General features: G+C 39.9%; 3 protein-coding genes across 3 annotated transcripts; 1 reads left to right on the forward strand and 2 right to left on the reverse strand.

The window, feature by feature from the left end:
* Positions 1-1,431: 1,431 nt before the first annotated feature.
* Positions 1,432-13,733, reverse strand: LOC103516900. The gene is made up of 11 exons (XM_008481889.1): positions 13,567-13,733; positions 8,934-9,037; positions 8,507-8,618; positions 7,691-7,818; positions 7,073-7,278; positions 6,067-6,227; positions 4,392-4,396; positions 3,383-3,512; positions 2,479-2,623; positions 2,131-2,232; positions 1,432-1,627 (listed from the first exon to the last, which is right to left on the reverse strand). Exons 1-11 carry the CDS (start codon positions 13,637-13,639, stop codon positions 1,432-1,434), a joined length of 1,362 nt encoding a protein of 453 aa, XP_008480111.1. The 5' UTR covers positions 13,640-13,733.
* Positions 13,734-14,662: 929 nt separating this feature from the next.
* Positions 14,663-16,431, reverse strand: LOC108253384 (low-density lipoprotein receptor-related protein 11-like). The gene is made up of 3 exons (XM_017447247.2): positions 16,322-16,431; positions 15,499-15,638; positions 14,663-14,812 (listed from the first exon to the last, which is right to left on the reverse strand). Exons 1-2 carry the CDS (start codon positions 16,410-16,412, stop codon positions 15,505-15,507), a joined length of 225 nt encoding a protein of 74 aa, XP_017302736.1. The 5' UTR covers positions 16,413-16,431; the 3' UTR covers positions 14,663-14,812; positions 15,499-15,504.
* Positions 16,432-16,705: 274 nt separating this feature from the next.
* On the forward strand, positions 16,706-17,563 carry LOC113470614 (the record flags this gene model as incomplete). Its single annotated transcript, XM_026829178.1, has 3 exons — positions 16,706-16,813; positions 17,022-17,099; positions 17,412-17,563. Coding segments are annotated over exons 1-3 (338 nt in total), but the record flags the coding sequence as incomplete, so codon positions are not given.
* Positions 17,564-19,266: the final 1,703 nt, after the last annotated feature.

Raw genomic sequence — 19,266 nt, forward strand, 5'->3', positions numbered from 1 at the left:
TGCAATCCATAAAAATGAGTTTACACAAATAACTCAACAAGACCATGATCCTTGACCAACTTGGTCCGCAGCAACTTCAGGTGAAAAAGGTAAGTACTCAACTAAGATATTTGACAGCAGGATATATTCAGTGATAACAGACCACTTCTGTGGAGAGTGACTGCATTGTCTGCATAGGGACATTTAAGAAGTAAACTAGGGTTGGACTATAAACAGGAAACAGCTAACCTTAATCTAGCCTTACTACGGCATTTTCAAAGGGTTCTCTCTGGCTTCTAAAGGATAAGTACGATTAAGACCTCATATAGTTGAATCTGTGGTTTGAGGACAAGCAATTAAACATGGCTAGAGACCCATCACCACTCTGTTGTATGAAGCAAGAAAAAAAAAGAAAAATCCTTTATTCTGCTTCACCATTTCACTACAAGTTGAAATCTGCTACAACCTCAAAAAGATGACTGCTCAATGTTCACAACAGACACTCAGATAATGCAACATTCCAACAGGATACGAAAGTCGTGTGATGTTCAGCATCATTTTTTGATGAATACCTTATTCTTTTTTTATTTTTTCCAGATCAACTTCAAAACTGTGCTCAGTATCATTGTTTGAAGAAAAATCACATTTTACTAAACACAAATGAGATACTTCAAAATAATAAGCATCCAATCAATTGGAGTTTGCATAGGACTATGTTTATTCAAACACAAGATACACCCAATCCAAACAGCTTGAAGTTTTTACCTGGTGTTCCTGTAAGTTTCTACAGTTTTCTTCAACATCCTTCTAGCCTCAGAATCCTAGTGGTGGAGTGCTTACCTTACCATCAAAAGATTGTAAATTATATTTGTTCCACTTCACATTTTACAGCTGTTTAATCCTTTGGTGAGAGGTTTAGACATTCTCTGTAACAAACATCTAGACCTTGATTGGTCACCAAAGAGTTAAGTAACTAGCTAAGGATGAAATAATTAGTAAAGATTGGAGAACATTACTGTTCCTTGCGGACGCAGTCAGAAGATCAATAACCGGACGCATATCGGCGGAGTAGCTACCTACCTACCTACTGAACGGTTGTAAAAGATACTGACTCTGACCGTGTAGGTATTTAAGTACCTACCAACCAGTTTTAGACTCTTTTTGTTACAAACGAGGTAGTTGGATACCGCTATTTTCAACAAACGTATGTCCCTATTTTTTTTTTTCTTTTTTAATGTGCCTACCTACATGCCTACCTACCTCGGAACCGCTTTCGCAGTCGCACTACTTTCAAAAAATTGTGACTTACAGAACATCATTTTGCAACCATTCCTATCTAGGAACGGAAACATTTTGTCAGAAAGATTCCACCCCGGTTAGGATTTAAACCCAACACCTTTTGAGAATCGAGAGTCACTGCTCTCCACTCAATATCAGAGGTGGGCCTCTTTCTTACCTGGTAGCAGAGATGTTGGCCTCTGGAGGTCTGAAGCCCAGTGCACATTTGTTGGGCAGGTTGCAGGCTTCGAGAGGTGCGGTTTCTGATTTGGCGCACTTCCAAGCGTCATAGTTGAGGAGTTCTTTGCTTGACTTTGGGTTGGTCATCCAAGTTAGTGCTTGAGTGATTGTGACAAACCACACGTCAGGCCTGAAAGACAATGCGATACAATCAGAGGAAGAAGAAAAGCATCTAAAGTGAAAGTTATGTTGTTCAACATTGAAAGAAAAATAGAAAGTAGAAAAGTATAATTTCTACCTATGTGGGATACATTTGAAAATAACAACAAAATTTATATCGGACCAACAGATTTGAAGGTTACTGGGAAGCTACAATATGCTACATTCATAAATAATGTAGAATATGCTAATCAAGCTACCTTGTATCTACATACTAGATCTGCAACAATCAAAGCAAAGTCTCAGGACGGGGCTTTTCACGAACGCTTCCAAAATAAATAGGTCCCTAACATGGTGAAAATCGGTGGAGTTAACCACCAGGACCAGATATTTATCAGGCTCTGTGCAATATCACTTGAGAAAAAATGTTCTCTTAAGCTGTATCCACACACAGACAGTCGATCGACGGCACGGCGTTGAGTATGCGTAGACAAGACACAGCTTAAAATTGGATGAATCTTAGACATAACTTACTTTTGAGCAGCCCAGTCCAAGAACTTGTGTAGTCCCTGTTCCAGCTCTTTGATTTGGAACCAGTTGGTGTGGAATGGCATCATGTAGGGTGCTTTGTTTTGACTGAAATGACGAAGAAGAACTAGATCAATAGGGATAGGTTAATAAGGAAATAGGCACTCATTCTATTGAAAATTCTGGAGTTGTGCTGTGGATCAGTAACAATTCTGACGGTGAATTTGAGTTGTGCTTTCTTTTTGACGCAACATGTACGAGTACGTAAAATCAGAAGTAGGTATAGGTTTTCGTTTAATGTAGGTTCTAGGTTCTCATTATTGTAGGTTTATAGGTTCTCATTCATGTACTTACGTGTAGTATTTGTTGAAATCTTCTTTGAGCCACTCCAAGACCTCATCTGAGTCATGGTTGTGCAGAACACATTGGTCCAAGTAGGGGCAGTGGCCACCTTCGTACGACTCTACGAAATGGGCGTTCAAAGGTACTTCCCAAACACCTGCAAAGAGAGATTTTCAAGGGTTTAAAAAGGTGTTTTGAACGATGGCCCATCAGCGTCGACGGAAACCGTACGTACACTGCCTTGACAACATAGATTCACTTCTTCACCTTGTCGATCGATGGCGTCGACTATGTGTGGAAACAGCTTTACTTTTGCTGCTCTTCTCTTCCTAGTTATTTCCCATAACACGTGATCGGTTGTTCAAATCCTACAAAAATCAGTACATAGTCCAAAAAGACCGAAAAGTCTCGGTAATCGAGTGGTCGGTTGTCAGCATTGTCAGCTGGGGATCTGGAGTTTGAAAACTCGAATCTTGTCCGATATTTGTACGATATGCGTTACGTAAACGGCATCGGCATGAAGTTAACCTTTTGCGGACAGATTCATGTGTCACATGAAATCATGGTTCCGCCATTATGGTAGGAGAAATATAACTTAAATCTGGCGATACGGTAGGATTCATGTCCAGCATGAAGCTACAGATTTACTCGCTACGGTCGGCTTGATTTTTACAGATAGGAGGCGTTACGGTAGGACGTGCCTAGGAACTTGTGTATCTTTTGCTCCTTTCAAATGCAGACTGAAAAGCCGGTGTTTGTTTATTATGATTCAAAAGCATTCGGAATTATAGTCCGAAGATTGCCCCCACGGTTTGCGGACTAAATAAAAGGTCAACGGAAAACACTAAAAGTCCGTGTATTCTTTACTTTTACTAAATTCTCGAGGATGAAAACCCTCAAAAGCTATTTAATTTACCTGGGAAAGATTTGGTGGGACAAGTACCAGATTTACACTCGTGCGGAATCTTGTGATCCAATGTGTAGGGCCAGACGGGGAATTTCAGGGCCGGAACTGACACTGAGCTGTCGTAGATGAAACCAAAGTCCTAGGACAGGAGAAAGCCAGCCGTTCTGAGAACGAACCTTAGCTGTTTAAGATACTGTTCTCTCCGGGCGGGAATCGAATCCACGGCCTAGCGCTCACAAGGTAGCGCGCTTACAGTGCGCGCTGGCTAAGGTGAGAATATTGATTGGCTCTTATCATGACCTGTGAATATCAGGGGACCCTGTTATTGATTTGGAGCATAATAAATGATGTAGTACCTACCATTCATTGAAAATCTATCAATTGCTGTCCGTAGTTCCGTACCCGTGAGAGAGGGATGACAAATATTTCACCGTGGAAAGATTGGGATTCTAAAACTCGTTAAACTTGTAAAACGTGATATGAAATCACACGTGACCACAAAAAAACCAGTCTGTTAGTCAGACACGAGACTTGGTCTTCAGTGGTAAGAGGCATAGGTTTTAAAGTTCTACTAAGAATTTTATAAATGGACTGTGAAACTCGTTGGTGTTGGTGACCTGCGTTGGTGTAGTGGTCAAGACTCTGGCCTGGTAAACAGGAGGTTGTGGGTACATTCCCTGCCGAGGAATTTGAGAATTTGAGAATCAAAAATAATAGTAGATAGTAACTGTTGGAGGAAAGAGCGTTTTCAGTCTTATTTGAAATTTACATATTTTTGGATGGTTCTTTTCTCCTTAATGCTGTCCATTTAGAAATGCCTAAGTTGATAAGTATTTAATTTATTTTGCATAGTTGTATTTCTGCCATTTTCTGTCTTGTAGACCTTGAACGCATGTCATTTGGTTGTTGGTTAGGATGTTTATTATGGAATCAGCAGAAATCTAAATAACCAGGTCAACCAGGGGAAAATTCAGGCCTATCAAGCCGCAAACTAACAAGGCAACATTCCCTGATCTACCTGAACTTTGAGTAGGTAGTAGGTATAGGTACCTACCTAAAGTAATAAATACACGAGAGATAAACTGACATTTTCAGGCTGGTAGGTATCCTTCCTGTTTAAAATCCCCTAGCCAAACCAAGCTGGACTACTCCCTGATTAAAGTCCCCCAGCCAGACAAAATATTTAGGTATTCTTCACAACATCTCTGGAGATCTGAACTTCATAATATATCAAACTTTCTTTAGAAGCATAATAGTTAGATATGTTACGGATACATAGTACCCACATACCGTACCATACTGACCGATCTGACCATGTTTCTCGACCAAAGAGATTCTGATTCTTAAATGACCAAACTAAAACTCGTTTTTATACCTGTCTGTTATGCAACTCGTAATACTGAAAGATAGTAATGTTGTTGCTTTGCTTGTTAGGTATAATGTACTTATCAAACCGCTGAACTACTCTATTGGTCATAAGGATTATTGGTAGATGATCCAACGATTCCATTCTAGGAGTTATCATGTACTGGGAGGTGCGCGAACGTCAAGCTCCTTTGGTATCTTAGGCCAGGCACTCACTCTCAGGTGTTAGGTATATCTGACACCTGATGAGCACACACACTATCAGGAAGACCTGATCAGGTGTACTTGTCGTCAGGTCTACCTGATAGTGACTGGCTTGACTTACACTGTCTTTATGAGTTTTACCCAACATATACATATTTCTTTCTGATATTCTTACCTATCTTCGTAGATTTGGACAACTTTGGGACATCTTTTTTTTTTTTAATAGGTTTGACAGAGGGAACTGTAACTGCTATGGTCTTATCGTCCCGAAATTGAAGAGAGAAAGAAGACAGGATAGGAGAAAGCCAGCCGTTCCGGGAACGAACATTATCCCATCAGGATAAAATCCGCCCCGGGTGGGGATCGAACCCGCGGCCTAGCGCTTACAAGGCAGACGCACTACCAACTAAGCTAACTAGGCTGGCTCTTTGGGACATATAGACTTAAGCCTCTAGGTGGGCTTTGTGTGTATGGATATCCTTATCGACTTTTTAAGTTATTTCAACTCTCGACGTTAGTTTTTCAACACGCAGTGTTTTTTGAGTGATTATGCTTTATGAGGAATGTTGATGGATCTTTTTGTTAGCAGACCACAATAGAATGTTCATCTCTTGTTCACTATAAAAAGACTGATCGTACTATTCTAATACCTACCTGGTTATTGATTGATGTGGTTTATTGAATAACTCCACTACTTTTGGTAACAAATTAACAATATCTTCTGTGGTAAGAATAACTCATGTAGGTATAGTTTATTTTGCTACATAGGAACTAGGAACATACTTTGTGAAGTTACCCCATTCTCTTTTTCGACAGGGGATTTACTTGTGTTGGAGTAAGTCAACATCCACCCCTGTAGCCCGTAGGTACCTACATGAATACCTTATAGAGTTTTACGAGCCTGATATATACTCAATTGCTGTCCGTAGTTCCGTACCCGTGAGAGAGGGATGACAAATATTTCACCGTGGAAAGATTGGGATTCCAAAACTCGTTAAAAGCTCAGAAACAATACATGGGCTAATTCCATATCCCAAATGTCATTCCACGTATTTCATGTCCCTCCATCTCTTAATTTAAAGAAGATTGAAGAGGCTGAAGAGGACATGAGTGAAAGTTGAAACTTACCTCAAACTGAGTATTTCTTCCAGGCAGAAGGAATGGCGCCCTCATGCCCACGATGTCTGAGCGAGTTATATTGGCAAAGTGATGAAGGATCTCTCGCATTCCGATCATTTCACCCACCCACTCTTCGTAACCTTTGTCCTGAAGGCCGTCTTGTAGTCTGGGGGAGACAGAAAATATTATTTGTTAGTTGGGTTGGTGCTTTTCTTGAAGACATTCAATTGTGATACGAAAAACTGTCTCTATCACTTGACCGTAAGAAGGGCCAGCTCTTGGAAATGGTACCATATTCCTTGGGGGAGTTCAAAGGATAACAAGGGAGATCCTCTTCGTTTTCTTTTTCTCATTTCTGTGATAACAAGTGCCAAAGTCTTTCTTTAAGTACATAATTATAATGTTTTTTTTTTTATTTTTATTTCTCTCTTAATATTCGTACCTGTTAAATCTATAGTAAGCCTTCCTACATAGGTAAAAATGTCTCATATTTTTATATATATACGTTTTTTTTAATTTTTATACCTAGGTATATATTTTTTTTCTCGTAGTTTTAATTTTAAGTCCATGTTTTAAACACCGCAAGGTACTGGCAATTAAAATAAATTATTATCATTATTATACATATTATTACCTTTTTCTGCTGTTCTACAGCTGGAAAATCTTGTATATCTATACTTATCATTCTTCCGCTGAATTCTATATTCTATCTAACTTTTAATTATGTAAATATGTACACTATCGACAAATTGCTTCAACACATTAACTCACCTACCAAGTGTCTGAAGTGACTTAGTTATGGGTCTGTTCCTATAACCATCACCAGGTATCCAATCTTCATCTAGCATCTGTTCCTCCTATAAAATGTATAAGATCTCCATAATTTTCCATCAGTTCCCTATGGGGTAGCTGAAGAAATGCACTGTAGTACCGGGGTGGGCATTTCAGACGAATTTTCTGTCAAAATAAATAAAGAGCTAAAAAGGCATCCTTCTTACAAAGTTCACTTACGAAATGGTTTCCACACCGATCTCGTGACCGCGGTTGGCCAAGTTTTGGATCATACTGTAGTCGGAGTACTCGTGGGAGATGAAGAACGTCCCCTTCATGGGACACCCGTTAGGGTTCTTCCTGGAATCTGAGAAGACCTTCTGGTAGTGATCGTAGTTGTTTAGATTGACAGCTCCGTCGAAAGTCAACAGGATCATTTGGGGTGTCTGTGAGGAAGAAGGGAGATCATGGTGAGTTGGTGAAGTTAGGACTAAACTTAAACGTAGGCCAGTCACTAACTATCCGGTAGACCTGACAATTACACCTGATCAGGTCTACCTGATAGTGAGTGGCTGGCCTTAGGAACTAAGTGGTCTATTATTGAACGAAGTTAGTTTCTTCAAATCGACACGACGGTTTAGCTTTTCACCTGTATGACTATCTGCTAGTTTGTTTCACCATAACTCCAGAATAGTTGATCTGATTTTGACGAAACTTCATAAACGTGTTCAACACAACGGAAATTTAATACTTAAATTTGGGCCTTGTGAAATCTCTTTTGTTGAGTGAATTCTATACAGTTCAATGAGCTAACGAAAGACATCTCCAGCTCCATTCTCCTCCCACAACATCACTTACATCTTCTGCATCCAGACCTCCAGGGATGATGGTTCCATCTTTGCTGCAGAAACAGTAGGGTAGTGTGCAGGAGCTCTTGTCACATCTGGTGGCCAGATCTGTTGGTGCCTCCGTGATTGGGGCGGGAGCTGAAATTGGAGAAAATGGTGAAAATTAGATCGTGGTCCTTTAGGTCTAGTTTGCTTAATCCGAGAGATAAACTTAACCCGAGTTTAAACTCACTTTGTGGCCCCGGACCTTAATGGATCTATTTTCAGGACTCCTCTGACCTGTATTTTCTCCTGAAGTCATGATCTATTTTGAAGGACATGCTCCTTGTATTCTTTTCCCTATCTCCTTCAGAATTATTCATGGTTCCATATAAAATGTTGGTTATACATCTACTTGTGTTTCGTTTAAATCTCGTGTTTTCATAACGATGGTTAATAATTTATGGTAAATCTTCCTTAAAGATTACGTAGGAACGCTGATTAATCACTAGGAGAGAATGCTTCTAATAAAGCTCAGTTCGTTTTGTTAATATACAGGATGCTATTTCATTACTTTTTACCTGCCTACGGAAGTTATTAATAAACTTGTCCATGCAACTTATACATATTACATACTGTAGCTACCGCACGTGGATGAGCAAAGATCACCAGAAATAGAAAGCAAACTTCGGTCTTTCTGTCTTTAATATCTCAAGGATATGGGAAGCCCTCCCTGTCAGGTCTATCTGATACCTGATGAGCACACACAATCAGGTAGGGCTGGCAGGCGGATCTGATCAGGTCTACCTGATATTGAGTGGCTGACCTAAGAGATTCCGTCACTTACTAGTTGGCAAAGGTCCACATCTTGCTTCGTTCTTGAACGTACAGAGTTTCTTGATGTCGTCAAAGTAGAGTCCAGATGGACACAGACTCACATACGGATGGTGATCTACGCACTGAAACCAGAAAAGATCGGTTCTTATTAGACATGAGGTAAGGAGGCGTTAGAGATGGTTGGTCCAGTGGTAATGCTCTTGCTTGCCATGCAGTGAGTCGCGGATTCCCAAAGCTGACGTGACGCGACGTGTTGATTCAGCAGGTAAATGGGAAGTATTGTGGCTCTCATTATGGAATCAGTAGCAGTAGCCAACTTTTAGGGCTGTTTGCTCCCACACCTAAGCCTCAAAGAGGTCTTAGTTGTGGTGGTTAAGCTTTGGAATCAGTAAACGTTGATCGGACGGAGTTAAGCTTTGGAATCAGTATAACTTTACCTGATAAAATCTGCGGCAAGTGCTAGGATCGGCATAGTTTCCATTGCCCCCTTCATCGGGACAGACGAACTCTACGTCCTTGCTCTTATCCTTCTGGCAGGAACCTGGAATATGAAAAGAACATACAATACAATTTGAGGTTTTGAAAGGACATTAGTTTCAGTAATAGATGTGTACTCCACCTTACTCGATCGTAATCAACGGTTCTTGGCTTTGAAAGCATCAGCGCAATTGTGAGGACCTCGGTCGTCCACGATTGATAGGACCCGTAGGACAGACGGTGGAATCTGTTGGAAAAGTTTGGAAGTCCCAATTGGAGGACTCTTAACTCCTCTTCTGAGAGCAGGTTGGGAATATATTCATTCTCAAAGAAACCTTCTTCTCCCAGTACTTTTGTCCTCTAAGGATTTTACCCGAACACATCATCATTGCCAATTTCAACGCAGAAGGTAGCTAGTGATAATGTTAACGTTAATCAACGCAGAACCCTAGTGATACAAATATTGCATGATAGATAGATACTGTAGATATGTTAGGTACTACCCAATGCACTGCTACTTGGTAGGGTTTATTCGATGTGTAGATCATACTCTCGCCTCAATTTGAGTCTAAGCAGAACCAATGTTTTATCTGCACAAGAACAAGGGAAAGTCATGTCGAATATTGGAACAACCTTCGCACACCTGACGTTGATGCTACATGAAGCAATTAGTGCAGGTATACCAGTGTTAGAACATTGTAGCCGACGGCCATCCTAAATTGATTCCTTATTGAATACGAGTGACCATGATGGAATAATCACTTTGGGTGCTTGAACTGCAAAGAAATTTGGACATAAGGGTGCACCGAAAGTTATGCGAGCACCTGATTTATCTGATGTCCTTTTTTTTCAAGTTTTAGAGGGAACTGTAACATTGGAGGTCTCATCATCCCGAAAGCGAAGAGAGGGGGACAGGATAGGAGAAAGCCAGCCGTTCTGTGAACGAACCTCTCCGGGTGGGAATCGAATCCACGGCCTAGCGCTCACAATGCACGCTGGCTAAGGTGAGAATATTGATTGGCTCTTATCATGATTTGAGAAAGTAATCATCGATATTGTAAAACGTGATATGAAATCACACGTGACCACAAAACCAGTCTGTTAGTCAGACACGAGACTTGGTCTTATAATAGTGGGGGGTGGCGTAGGTCTTGAAGTTCTACTAAAATATTTATCCATAGGTGCTGAAACTCGTTATTCAGCGATATGACCTGCCTTGGTGTAGTTGTCAACACTCTCCTGGTAAACAGGAGGTCGTGGGTTCACGGTTCAATCCCTGCCGATCGAGGAATGGGATTTTCTTCTAATATAATTTGAGAATTTGATCTCAAATAGGTATGATAGTAGATATTATTATTTATAAATCATTGTTGGAGCAAAAAGCCTTTTCAGTCTTATTTGAAATTTACACATTTTTGGGTGGTTCTTTTCTGCTTAATGCTGTACATTTCGAAATAAATTGATACGCATTTAATTTGCATATGTTGTATGTCTGCCATTTTATGTCTTTCTCAAAGACCTTGCACAGTATGTCATTTGGAAGTTGGTTAAGATGTTTATTATCAGCAGAAATATTGAATAAAGTTTAGGTCAACCAGGGGAAAATTCAAGGCTATCAAGCCGCAAACTAACAAGGCAACATTCCCTGATCTACCTCAACTTTGTAGAATTGTAGATAACGAGTATGTAGTAGGTACCTAAAGTAATAAATACACAAGAGATAAACTGACATTTTCAGGCTGGTATCCTTCCTGTTTAAAATCCCCTAGCCAAACCAAGCTGGACTACTCCCTGATTAAAGTCCCCCAGCCAGACAAAATATTTAGGTATTCTTTACAACATCTCTGGAGATTTGAACTTCATGTATTGTATCAAACTTTCTTTAGAAGCATAATAGTTAGATATGTTGCGGATACATAGTACCCACATACCGTACCATACTGACCGATCTGACCATGTTTCTCGACCGAAGAGATTCTGATTCTTAAATGACCAAACTAAAACTCGTTTTTATACCTGTCTGTTATGCAACTCGTAATACTGAAAGATAGTAATGTTGTTGCTTTGCTTGTTAGGTATAATGTACTTATCAAACCGCTGAACTACTCTATTGGTCATAAGGATTATTGGTAGATGATCCAACGATTCCATTCCAGGAGTTATCGTGTACTGGGAGGTGCGCGAACGTCAAGCTCCTTTGCTATCTTAGACCAGGCACTCACTATCAGGTGTTAGGTATATATGACACCAGCTGATGAGCACACACACTATCAGGTAGGCCTAACAGGTACAGCTGAAAAGGCTCTTCTGTCAGAAATACCTGATGAGCACACACATTATCAGGAAGACCTGATCAGGTGTACTTGTCGTCAGGTCTACCTGATAGTGACTGGCTTGACTTACTGTCTTTATGAGTTTTACCCAACATTTACATATTTCTTACTGATATTCTAAGCCAGCCGTTCCGGGAACGAACATTATCCCATCAGGATAAAATCCGCCCCGGGCGGGAATCGAACCCGCGGCCTAGCGCTTACGAGGCAGACGCACTACCAACTAAGCTAACTAGGCTGGCTCTGTGGGACATCTACACTTGAGCCTCTAGGTGGGCTTTTTGTGTATCGATATCCTTATCGACTTTTTAGGTTATTTCAACTCTTGACGTTAGTTTTTCAACACGGAGTGTTTTTTGAGCGATTATGCTTTATGAGGAAGGTTGATGGATCTTTTTGTTAGCAGACCACAATAGAATGTTCATCTCTTGTTCACTATAAAAAAGACTGATCGTACTATTCTAATACCTACCTGGTTATTGATTGATGTGGTTTATTGAATAACTTCACTACTTTTGGTAACAATATCTTCTGTGGTAAGAATAACTCATGTATAGTTTATTTTGCTACATAGGACCTAGGAACATACTTTGTGAAGTTACCCCATTCTCTTTTTCGACAGGGGATTGACTTGTGTTGGAGTAAGTCAACATCCACCCCTGTAGCCCGTAGGTACCTACATGAATACCTTATAGAGTTTTACGAGCCTGATATAGCGGATATCAAGCGTGGTTGGTGACAAGTGACATCATACAAATGGAAACAGAGAGAAATTACGTAACTTCATCTTTCCCCAATGACCATCAACAGGTACCTTATTCAAGCTAGTATTAGATTGGTAATTAGTGAAAAGGGAGGAAGTAGGTGCCGCTGCCTACCTACCTAACTGATATAGGTAGGTACTAGGTAGATAATTATATACCTAACAAAATCACTCATAATTATTACAGCATTTCTAGCTAATTAGATATTTTGATATTACCTATAAATTAGTCACAATGCTTGAAAGGACGTTCTCGAACCTAATAATTAAAAGTTGCTATATTTACCTACTTTGAAGGTACAAAATCTACCTATAATAATGAAAGGTAAACAAAGTCACAATTACTTATTATTATGCTTGCAAGTAAGTAGGTATTTACCTGCCTCTCAGAATTTCTACATATGAATAATTACGTCCTTACTCGTACATATACTTATACATACCTAGTATTATTATAGCTGGTACCTAACTTGGTAAGTACCTTCCTATAGGTAACAGGTAGGTGTTACCTACTTAGAATACCTACGGGTAATAGAAGGTTGTTGGTGGTTGATGACTGATGGGATGGGCACTCATCTATGAAACCAAATAGGAAGCGGTCAAGGAGAAAGTTGATTGGACAATCAGATTATGAGAATATGAGATAGATCTCAAATGAATTTCTGATAGCTTGAATGATAAATATGTAGATGAGAATAGAATAGAATGGGAGAGAATAGACCTTGTTCATACAATCATACCTATAGCCTTATGGAACTGAAACTGCTGATGATTTAAGCCTTTACTGAGTAGTCAATTAGTCCATTTATGTGATCTTGACTGAGGTAAAGGTTCGAAACCCATGGACCATTTCAGAAATTTTAGAGACATGTTAAAAAAATCTAGAATTTCAAGAAAAGATGTTACCTAGGTATTTCAGCTTCAGCACATTATTTTATGAGCTACTTACCTAATATCCACGTACCTATCCTAACTACCTGATAAATACATTGAGATAGGGATGTCTTACGTAAACCGTACCTATCAGTCTCATAATGAATTTCACGTTCGTAACTTGTGAACAAAGTTTGCCACGTTTTTAAAGGTAAATTTATTAACAGGTGTGCCTTGATTAGAAAATATCGACCACCTTGTTTAACATTATTTTTACCGTTGAAATGAAATATCTCGTGAAATTTCATAAAATATACACAATGCTTGGTCCTTCAAACAAACGTACAAGTTGTAGGTACAAGGTTTAGTCAAAAATGGTTAGAAAACTGATTCTTGTCAATAAATAATAAGTAGGTATCAATAAATAATAAGTAAGTACGGGTATGTAGTTATGTACATTTTTGAGTAAACTTTTTGGAACTTCCCTGAACAGCTATAAAAATCAATCCTATGAAAGGAATACCCTACCACTGATAAATAATTCTCTACATGGAGCTAAAATAAAATTAAAACCACTGACAAGAGCTGGAATAAAAAGAACACACTGCTGGAACTGATTCTTACCATAGGTTAGGAAACTAACAAAAACGACGGCAGTTATCACTGAAAATCCACATGTTCTATTAAAGATAGACATAATCTCACTTGAGCTTTTTACGATTATTTTAATTCACTTAACACTACTGGAAAGTAGCATCGCTGGGTAATACTGACACTCGACGAAGTTCTTACTCAACTAACACGGCTTCGAGTACTGACAAGAGCTGGAATAAAAAGAACACTGCTGGAACTGATTCTTACCAAAGGTTAGGAAACTAACAAAAACGACGGCAGTTATCACTGAAAATCCACATGTTCTAGTAAAGATAGACATAATCTCACTTGAGCTTTTTACGATTTAATTCACTTAACACTACTGGAAAGTAGCATCGCTGGGTAATACTGACACCAAAGTCAGAAAACTACCAAATGGGTACATTTATTAGGTATCTTCAAAAACAATACGTGTATACCTACAACATATCAAAACTACACACAAAAAACAACAGTCCAAATCGGTATTATAAACCTATAAAATATCAAAATAGTGAAAAATTCATACATTTTACTAAGCAGATGAGTATTTCAATCTGTCTCGTTAGAGGGTTGTAAAACTCCCAGCTTGACTTCATGATTAATTGATTATACACACATTGGTCACTTCATTGCAACAGTAAATGTGTAGCACATTGCTCCATGTATAGAAATTAACCACATCTAGTTAAAAGGAATTAACTACACTACTACCCCTGATTAATAGGATTAACCACACGATCACCCCTGGTTGAAAGGAATTAACCACACCTGGGTTGAAAGGAATTAACCACAACTGATTGAAAGGAATTAACCACACCTGGGTTGAAAGGAATTAACCACACCTGGGTGAAAGGAATTAACCACACCGGTTTGAAAGGAATTAACCACACTAAAAACCCTGGTTGACATAAATTAACCACACCTTGGTAAAAGGAATTAACCACACCTTGGTAAAAGGAATGAACCACACCACAACCCCTGGTTGAAAAGAATTAACCTCAGTATTATGATCCTGGATAACCTCACCGGGTGAAAGGAATTAACCACACCTGGATGAAAGCAAACCACACGACACCCCAACCCCTGGTTGAAAGGAATTAACCTCAGTATTATGATCCTGGATAACCTCACCGGGTGAAAGGAATTAACCACACCTGGATGAAAGCAAACCACACGACACCCTGGTTGGAAGGAATTAACACAATATGATCCTGGGTAACCACATATTCCTAATGTGTTTCAATCTGTCTCGTTAGAGGGTTGTAAAACTCCCAGCTTCAACTTCATGATTAATGTTTGCAACAGTAAATGTGAAGCACATTGCTCCATGTATAGAAATTAACCACAGTACCAACCCTAATTGAGAGAAATTAACCACATCTAGTTAAAAGGAATTAACTACACTACTACCCCTGATTAATAGGATTAACCACACGATCACCCCTGGTTGAAAGAAATTAATCACACAACCACACCTTGGTTGAAAGGAATTAACCACACCTGGGTTGAAAGGAATTAACCATACCTGGGTGAAAGGAATTAACCACACCGGGTTGAAAGGAATTAACCACACTAAAAACCCTGGTTGAAAAAAATGAACCACACCTTGGTAAAAGAAATGAACCACACCACAAGTCACAACCCCTGGTTGAAAGGAATTAACCTCAGTATTACGATCCTGGATAACCTCACCGGGTGAAAGGAATTGACCACACCTGGATGAAAGCAAACCACACGACATCCTGGTTGGAAGGAATTAACACAATATGATCCTGGGTAACCACATGTTCCTGATGGGTCACTACAGATACATTCCGTTGACCAGGAAGTCAGCATCGTGAGCATAGGTTGACTTTCCGCCCTTCCTAAGACGGCGTCTGATCATTTTGAGTCGACAGCAGAGCAGTATGAATTCCTAATGGGTCACTACAGATACATTCCGTTGACTAGGAAGTCAGCATCGTGAGCATAGGTTGACTTTCCGCCCTTCCTAAGACGGCGTCTGATCATTTTGAGTCGACAGCAGAGCAGTATGACCAGAGTTACAGTGAGAAATAGACCTGTGGACAGAAGGTTATTTTGAGTCAGGACAGGTGAAACCGGGAAATCTCTGGGAGCAACCGAGAAAAGCCCTGGAACAGCCAGGAAATTCCTTGGAACAAGCGGGAAATTCCTTGGAGCAGCCAGGAAATTCCTTGGAGCAGCCAGGAAATCCCCTTGAGCAACCGGGAAATCCCATGGAGCAGCCAGGAAAAGCCCTGGAGCAGCCAGGAAATCCCCTGGAGCAACCGGGAAATCTCTTGGAGCAACCGAGAAAAGCCCTGGAACAGCCAGGAAATTCCTTGGAACAAGCGAGAAATTCCTTGGAGCAGCCAGGAAATCCCCTTGAGCAACCGGGAAATCCCATGGAGCAGCCAGGAAAAGCCCTGGAGCAGCCAGGAAATTAACTGGAGCAGATTGCCAAGATGATGACCCATCCGGATCCAAGCACACGTGCCAGGCCAATTTACAGTAAGCCCACCTGTGTATCCTTCACACGATAGTGTAGTGGGATCATTCTCATTTAAATTACATTGCCTACGGGCCAGACGGGAAAAAGCCGGATGAATATCACAACAAGTGGGAACAGGCCTTTAGAAAAGACATTTTACTCAAGGAGGACATAGGCGGGATTACGTCTTCAATTATTTATGGTGGAAAAAATGAAGGTCAATAAATATAGGGATGTATTTTGTATACTCACTACATGTAAAGACTATGATAGCAGAGCTCGGGTAGAAATTATTGTCGGAGTGCTCAGATACACTCTCCTTGATTAGAATCTCCGTCGACATTTGTTGTTTCTTACTGTGCTTCTCTGAGAAAAAAAAAAAAAAAAAAAAAAAAAAAAAAATTCAAAAAATTAAAAAACAACTGAGTGGGCCCCGCAACAGCCAGTCACGGAATCAATCATTTGCATGATACAAATTTCTTGACCCCGCCGGGAATCGAACCCGGCGAATCGAATATCTTTGGACTTCGGTCTTAAGAAAAATGGGCAATAATGAGGGTAGAAGTTGGGATGTTTGGAAATTCAGGGCAGGGATCATTTGTGAAAAACCAGCCCATATTTACATTAAGTATACCTATGCTATGTAGGTACTTAATTTATATCTTTTACCTACATCTTGAACTATTCCGTTTTGTTTCAGAGGGCACTCCCATCATTCGAACTCTGGAAGATGATAAGCTAAAGGTAAGCGTACCAGGATAGTACCTTTTATTAGGTGAATAAGTTGCTATTTATGCTCATCTGTAGAGCAGGTATGTACAAACCCGCATGTCATAACTTTCCAGCATATTGTAGCCTAGTTTCTTTACCTGTAGGATGTAGGTGATGCACTCCCACGTTCTATCGGTGTTAACGCCGTGTTTTTATGTCAATTCTTTGATTTGTGTTTCAGGGAATCAAATGGCCCGAATTCGTGTCCGCTCAGAATGAAAATGCCAAAACGAAATCTCTTGATGATTCTTGTATTGGGGTAAGTGCTCAAGTCCATGACTAGACTTTAGGCTCAAACCACGAACCTGAAACTAGCCCCTGAAGTCCTAAACTATTGAGTTTGATCAATTTATTTTCACTACCTGCATTCACGGTAAAGATAACCTACTGAAAGGGTTCATGTATTAAAGATACACAAAAGTGCTAACTGGAACTTGGCCTGGCGCACTGCGGATGCCGTGCGCTCAGATCTTATGAAATGTATCCTCCCTAATTTCAGCAACAGCCAAATGTTCTCTTCTTCCTAATTTCAGCAAGAACTAAATGATTTCTTCGTTCTTCCTTATTTCAGCAAGAACCAGCCAAGAACATTGTACCTCTGAGGAGCCACGACTTTACAGGACTTGGGTTCAATATCTATGGGAACATGAGAGATGGCATCTACGTGAAGGAAGTGTCACATCGGGGTCCTGCTAGTGAATCCGGCCGAATCCAACCAGGTAGGTAATTAGATGAAATCGTATATTATAATAATAATAATAATAATAATAATAATAATAATAATAATAATAATAATAATAATAATTTTTGTTTCATAGAGTTTTAAAGGCAGTGTAAAACAGCTAGCTACTGGTCTTCACTGACGGGGGTTTCACCCTCCATTTGGTGACAAGCTACCTACTCACATCGACATCACCCCGCCTGATGGGTCCGGAAAAGCCAACACTCGCACGAATTACAATTGATTAACAGAAATCGTTCCTAGAACACCAAAATAATACTGAGTATTGACTTCTTTTCAGCAAGCAGAAAGCCAGCAGTCAGCCCTTCTGAGAACGAACCCTATCCGTTCAGGATAAAATACGCCCCCGGTCGAGAATCGAACCCCCGACCGGCGACTTAGGGCTTACAAGGAAAACGTGCTACCTACCAAGCTAACTGGGTTGGTTATTATTTTTACTTACCGCTATTCTGTACAGGGGCAACATGTTGATATGCCGGTACAAAACTATACGGTGACATGTTGTTCATCTTGTAGGGAACATTGTTGTTACTGTTCATGCTGAAAATAAATAAATTAGAACATTATTGACCGTACGATAGCGAGGTCTACACCTGTATAATATGTGTTTTAACTCGACCGTTTTGCATTTGGTTTAGGTCGGGAGCCACAAAGTGAATTTAAACCTCGGATTAAGTAATCTGATTGGTTCATTTCAAAGAACGGAGCAGTTGCAAATGGGTAAAAAATATAAATAAATGGTCGATTCCTATGTAAAAAGTTGGGAAAAATCTAAATCTGAGGTCAAAACTGCGAAAAAATAAATGTAAAAGGTCGAAAATTCAATTTTTATTTTCCGTTCTAATGAAAGAGTTCAAAGATGTGTGACGTCAGACTTTACGCAGTTGTTTCTTTCGTCCGCCGGGTAGCGCCAGTATGCAAGCACGCTTGCGGAGGAGCAGAAAGAAATGCGCAGAAACGTTTGCGCACAAACACATTAATGTGTTGCCTACGAGGGAGCTTTGCTCGGGACATTTGATGTGACGTCATCGCCTACGAGAGAGTATGCCGTGACGTCAAAGTTCACGATTTACCGGTATTTTTTAAATCGACTTATCTTCGGTATCTAGAAGTCGTAGAAGAAAAAGAAAAATTCCGTTTGTCCTCATTTTTCCTACTCTATGACTTTGAAACATCACCCAAGTAAGCGCAGCTGCTCCATTCCACAAATCAACCAATCAGATTGTTTAATCCAAGAGTTAAACTTAAAAAGAGTTTAAACTCACTTTGTGGACCCCGGCCTTAGATGTTTGAATGTTTGTTTGTTCCGCTATAATTCGCGATTGCCTGGTCCGATTTTGATGAAATTTGGTACATGAGTTTATAAGATTAAGGCAAGTCGATGCTTGAATGTACCTAACTTACCCAGATCTTGAATGTAACTTACCCAGACCTTGAATGTAACTTACCCAGACCTTGAATGTGACTTACCCAGACCTTGAATGTAACTTACCCAGACACACGCCATACATACACGCCACGCCACTGGTTGTAGGTATAGGTTCGTCATCTACATAAATTTCACTATTTAGTAGGTGCTTAACACCTACGTGCTTAGAATTTGCTATTTTTGTGCAAATAATGAAAGAAATTTCAGGCGAATTTGTGAAGAATAAGAAATTCGAAATTTCTCAAGAAATACGAG

The sequence above is a fragment of the Diaphorina citri genome, unplaced genomic scaffold (assembly GCF_000475195.1).
Source record: "Diaphorina citri unplaced genomic scaffold, Diaci psyllid genome assembly version 1.1 scaffold1694, whole genome shotgun sequence".
In the NCBI taxonomy this organism is placed as follows: domain Eukaryota; kingdom Metazoa; phylum Arthropoda; class Insecta; order Hemiptera; family Psyllidae; genus Diaphorina; species Diaphorina citri.

What these genes read in the sequence shown, in the direction of transcription:
- LOC103516900 (XM_008481889.1), bottom strand. Translation starts at nt 13,639, where the DNA reads ATGTCTATCTTTAATAGAACATGTGGATTTTCAGTGATAACTGCCGTC. An exon ending in TGTTAGTTTCCTAACCTATG is followed by an intron (nt 9,038 to 13,566) that starts GTAAGAATCAGT and finishes TTCATATTCCAG; the next exon opens with GTTCCTGCCAGAAGGATAAG. An exon ending in ATCGGTGTGGAAACCATTTC is followed by an intron (nt 6,228 to 7,072) that starts GTAAGTGAACTT and finishes TGTCTCCCCCAG; the next exon opens with ACTACAAGACGGCCTTCAGG.
- LOC108253384 (XM_017447247.2), bottom strand. Translation starts at nt 16,412, where the DNA reads ATGTCGACGGAGATTCTAATCAAGGAGAGTGTATCTGAGCACTCCGAC. An exon ending in TATCATAGTCTTTACATGTA is followed by an intron (nt 15,639 to 16,321) that starts GTGAGTATACAA and finishes TTCTGTCCACAG; the next exon opens with GTCTATTTCTCACTGTAACT.